Here is a 5,208-nt window from a genome sequence, read left to right as displayed (position 1 = left end):
CAATGTAATATCAGGTACCAATCCCTGAAATGTTATACTTTCTAGTTAGATATCCCCAATTAAAAAATATCTCCGAAGATTTGAACGTGGCTCAATGGAGGATTTAGCTTTTTGAGGCGCCGAGCGCCCTCTGGTGGAAATTTATGAACGCAGAAAAGTCACCACTGGAATATGAAATCGAAACTGATCTGAAGTCAGAAGCAAAAATAAACAGGTAACTTGAATCCGCCTCTCTCCGATCACCTGAAAACTAATGGATAAAACTGTAATCAAGTACAGACACTGTGGAAGAGACATTTATAGTTTTTCACATCAAAATGACGATTTGGAGAGATCTCATTGTCCGTTCTGTCATCAGATCCTCACATTTGGACTTTTAGACGCACCCGTGACACTTCCCTGTCCTTTTATAAACGGACACAAAGTTGCATGTGCATTTTTGATAGGATCAGTTCACGGACCATCATATCTTGGGTGAGTTTAGGATTATTTTATTAATACATAAAGGTTAGATAATGACGCATTGCTCCCATTAAAGCCATTCTATAATGTCTGTCTTCATCCCTCCAGAGAATGGCATGACACAGAGATACATGTGGGGCTCTCAAGTTCAGAAGGTATAGCAGACCCATTAATATAACTATTTTATAGTGAATCTCACGATTCACGAAAACGTGTCCAGGTCATATCCCATACATTTTTCATAAAACAATAATAATTTTCTTTCTGCAAAATTTAATTTTCTATCTCTTTCTTTTGATTTTGGCCTGAAGAATAACCCAGACATGATCTTGACAGATTCCTTTATGGCTTTCAAAATGCATCTATAGGTCGGGTCTATAACTACACCCTCTCAGGGATCCGGAAAGATGATCATGGATGGGAACAGTGTGTCTGTTTACAGCTGGTCCCGCCGTGGAGACATGACCTGAGGGAATCGTGGGACAGAGGGCTGGAAGAGTTTTCTGCACTTCCAGAATGGGTTTCAGAACGGTACAACACTTCTCATGCAACACATGTAATGATGTCATACATCCTAAATAATTAGCAACAATGTACAAGCCTAGAAAAAAACAAACAAGTCCTAAATGATTTTATTATTGGTTCTATTCTGTTGGAATTATTTTATCATAATTCTGAACCAATCCTAAAGGAGTATAATGAGAATTTTCGTATTGGATTCTAACATAACCTAACATAATAATTAATTAATTTAGGTATTGATTCAGGTCTTAGTAAAGGTGATAGTAAATAGAGAGTTCACAGCATCAAAATGAGTGTGAGACGTTATAAGCAGTTCTTTTCACCTACACTAATGTCTGCACAGTTTTCAATCAAATTACTGTGTAATTTAACAATTTATTTGGCAAAAAACATAAGATAAATATGCTTTACAATGACACTCTACATTCCATCACATGTAATAAAATTATACTTTCCGTTTATGAGACTATTTTGCCAAATACCGCGCCGTTCACGGCAATCTCCCATTCATCCCTATGGGGAGTTCTGCAGAGCATGTCAGAGTGATCAACCATAACCAAGGGGGGCAGAGCTTAGCAAAGGGTCAATTGAAAGAACTAGTCTCCCCATAGGTTGCTTATACATTGCAATGGGCATTAAATCTCTTAAAATCTCATCCTCCACAATATTAATCTGCCAGTAGACTGTGGCTATCCACTTTGTTACAGCAATTTTGAAGCTGCATTCATGATTCACATCAGGGCGTCAGCGTCAAACGTTGCTTTTAACTCCACATGAAAAGCGCATGCTGACAAAAACATCTCATTCTACATTTTGGTGAAGGTTAAGACTTGACGTGCTTCTGTGGTAATTAAAATGTGCCTTATTTAGGCTGAAAAATACTTGATTTCTATCACAAGTCCCATCTGGGCTTGTTTTGTACATCAAATAGAGGTCCTTTCTCCATCAATTTGTCATGTACATGGAAGCGCTGTTGTGTGTATGTGTCTTGTGAAGTGTGCATCAGTATAATGACTCTGGGTAGACACATTACAACGGTTCCGCCCTTCCATCCAGTGTTTATGCTGTATTAACGGTAAATGCATTAATCGCTATTAATAAAAATAAAAATACGTTAAACCTTTTTATTTAATCACATGTGTTAACGCATTAATTCTGACAGCTCTGTATATTATACATTAATATGAATTCTATTTAATATGAAGTATAAAAAATTAAATTACTATATAGTGGTTCTACTTACTATAGAACCAAATAAATACTGTCTTTTAAGAACAATATATTAGTATTAATATATTTTAAATATCTTTCACCTACAGATTTCATGAAGAGAGGGAATTTGGGTCGTGTTGTTATGGTTTTGCTCTGACTTTCATCAACCACATGCGCTCACTGGATGGGAAAATGTCTCTGAGCAGAGATGAGTTCACAGGACAACATGTTTTACCCACAATGAAGACAGTGTCCATATACATCAAGATCTATCAAGCAATATCACAACATGGCTTTCATATTGCTGAGAAATTGAATAACATGTGACAAATTATATATAATTAAAATAAAACATTATATAAATGCATTATGCAAAATAGGCATGTGACGGTATTCGATAATACGGTATATCACGTAATTAACATGTACAGTATTGTTATCGTTATTCTAGATAATCTTTTAGCCAAATTGTTTCGATTTTTTTGACCGCACAGTAGTTTTTTTCCATCAACAAATCAAGATTAACAACATAAGGGTATGCGTCATAAATGACACATGCACACTCTGATGTAAACAAAACCAATGTGGACAAGAAGCATGGCTGAAGGAGGAATGCAGCCGACACTATATCAGCTTTCTACTAGGGTTAAGTCAGAAGTGGGGAAGTTTTTGGTTCCCATAAAAATGCAGAGAGATAGTTGTTCGAAGATGGTTTCCCTTTGTGTAAAACAAACGAAACACAGGAACACCTCCAACATTTTCACTCATCTGCAGGACAATCATCTTGTGCAATTCAGCAAGATAAAGGTAAGTTGTGACAGTTCTGCTTGTTTTTCTGAGACAACACTCTGAGAGACATTGCTGTGTGACAGCTAAGACGACAAAGAAAGTGAACTGTTGTTGCCATTTGCAAATAATGTGTAGTTTGCTTTCAAGTGGCTGAAGAGTAGTTTGCTTAAACTCTGCTAGCTATCATTTGTGTCTTGTAGTAACAACTAAAATACAGTTGTAATCAGCTAATACTAAGTCATGTTATTAATAATGGCAATGTGGCACAATGATGATTTCAGTATTAAGTTCAAATTGGAACGCAACGCAATCTTACGTTGACATAGAGTGTGAGTGAATTTGCAGTCGTTAAATCTGTAGTAAAAAATATTTTACTGTTCTTCATACATTATTTGATATATAGGCTACTGTTGTAAGCACAGTGTTCCATTGAAACCATGTAGTCACTGTGGTTTGATGTGTTTACAGGATTAATTTACCACATGACAGATGTGGGTTAATTACCCATGACAGGTTGGAAACCTGCTTGTTGTTTGAAACAGGTTTTAAGTGAAGACGTCTGGTTTTGGATTGCAGGTCTATAATATACCTGACACCCTCTCAGAGGATCAAGTTTTGGAAAAGATATTGAATGTAACATGGACATGAATAAATTTCTATCAATATAAAAGAAAAAGTCTATAATTTAGATACTGTGATTGGTCAAGATTTTTTACAATTTACATAACCTTTAGCAGTTCATTTAAATGGTATTGCGGTCTGACACATTTTTAAAAGAACAAATGCTCTAATGTGGTCGCTACAATAGTTAGACACATGCTGTTTAAAATAGTTGTCAACTACCTTAAAAACAAACAAAATGTGATTTTTAAGTTATGGCACTAAACATTTAAAAAAGTAAGAAATAAAACAGGATTGTGTGTGTATTGATGAGATTTTTGTTATTTATTTAAATAATTGTGCAAAGAAACTGTTTATTAATTTTAATAACACTGAGAAAAAAAAGGTCAGATTACAAACCATTTTGTTGTGTTAGTTGAGCAAAAATCCATGAAAGTCAGTACAACTATTTTATGTACATTTAATACTTTAATCTAACCATAGTTTTTTCTTAGAATGAAAACGATGAGTTTTGTAAACAACGCTTTATGACTTAATTAAAAAAACTTCAGCAAACCTATTATTTTAAGTCAGTCTCTTTTACTTTGTAATCTAATCGATGTTTTCACCCAAAATCTAATTGATTTTGGGTGGGAACAGACCAAAATATAACACCTTTTTCACTGTACATCTTGCCATTGCAGTCTCTAGGAATGATCATGATGGCACTTGAAAGTGTAATTGAGCTTGAAATGATGATCACCTTGGAGACTGCAGATGTCAAGATTTATAGTGAAATAGGAGATACTGTACATTTTGGTCTGTTCTCACCCAAAATTGGTTAGATCTTTTCAGAAGACATAGATTTAACCACTGGAGTCTTATGGATTACTTTTATGCTGCCTTCATGTGCTTTTTGGAGCTTCATAATTTTGGTCACCATTCACTTGCATTGTATGGACCTACAGAGCTGAAAAATTCTTCAAAAAATCTTTGTCTGTGTTCTGAAGAAGAAAGAAAGTCATACACATCCAGGGTTAGGAGGGTTACTTTTGAAATGTATTCCACTACAGATTACAGAATACATGCTGTAAAATGTAATTTGTAATGTATTTCGTTAGATTACTCAAGGTCAGTAACGTATTCTAAATATTTTGGATTACTAGTAGTACTAGTAGATTTTTTCACTTGTTTTGATTATAAAAACTCTGCCAGTACAGTAATGCAAAATACACATGTTCAAAATACATTCTCTGAAAAACCTAAATATCTTATGCAGTGTTGTTTCTAAAACAAGATAAATCAAATTGATCTTGCTTTAAGTATTTTTAGATATTTTTACAGGAAAACAATGCAAATATATGATTTGATTGAATATGATTTTTGCCCTAATATCAAAGATCTTACTAGAAAAAAGAAATTATGATCCAACATGAATTTTCTTGATAAAAAAAATATGATCATGCATGTAAAATGGCTAGAAATAGCATTTTAGCTTAGCGTAAAGCTGACAATTTACACAAGGTTTATTTCTATTTCTTCTGCTCCAAACTTTCTTCAAACTTACTTCTCTGTCTGCTCGTATGAATGTAGCACAACATAAGAAAGTGTTTCACCACTGTT

At 34.3% G+C, this 5,208-nt stretch overlaps 1 protein-coding gene across 1 annotated transcript; it reads left to right on the top strand.

The window, feature by feature from the left end:
* On the top strand, positions 1–4,299 carry mkrn2os.1 (MKRN2 opposite strand, tandem duplicate 1). Its single transcript, XM_051672384.1, has 4 exons — positions 1–474; positions 571–617; positions 831–993; positions 2,304–4,299. Exons 1-4 carry the CDS (start codon positions 254–256, stop codon positions 2,521–2,523), a joined length of 651 nt encoding a protein of 216 aa, XP_051528344.1. The 5' UTR covers positions 1–253; the 3' UTR covers positions 2,524–4,299.
* Positions 4,300–5,208: the final 909 nt, after the last annotated feature.

Source organism: Myxocyprinus asiaticus, chromosome 35 (genome assembly GCF_019703515.2).
Source record: "Myxocyprinus asiaticus isolate MX2 ecotype Aquarium Trade chromosome 35, UBuf_Myxa_2, whole genome shotgun sequence".
Lineage (NCBI taxonomy): Eukaryota > Metazoa > Chordata > Actinopteri > Cypriniformes > Catostomidae > Myxocyprinus > Myxocyprinus asiaticus.
The sequence above is the reverse complement of the archived record's forward strand: the minus strand, read 5'-3'. Positions and strand labels throughout refer to the sequence as shown.

Coding starts and splice junctions, on each gene's coding strand:
- mkrn2os.1 (XM_051672384.1), top strand. CDS start 254: ATGGATAAAACTGTAATCAAGTACAGACACTGTGGAAGAGACATTTAT. Junction 618..830: donor GGGGCTCTCAAGTTCAGAAG/GTATAGCAGACC, acceptor ATGCATCTATAG/GTCGGGTCTATAACTACACC. Junction 994..2,303: donor CCAGAATGGGTTTCAGAACG/GTACAACACTTC, acceptor TTTCACCTACAG/ATTTCATGAAGAGAGGGAAT.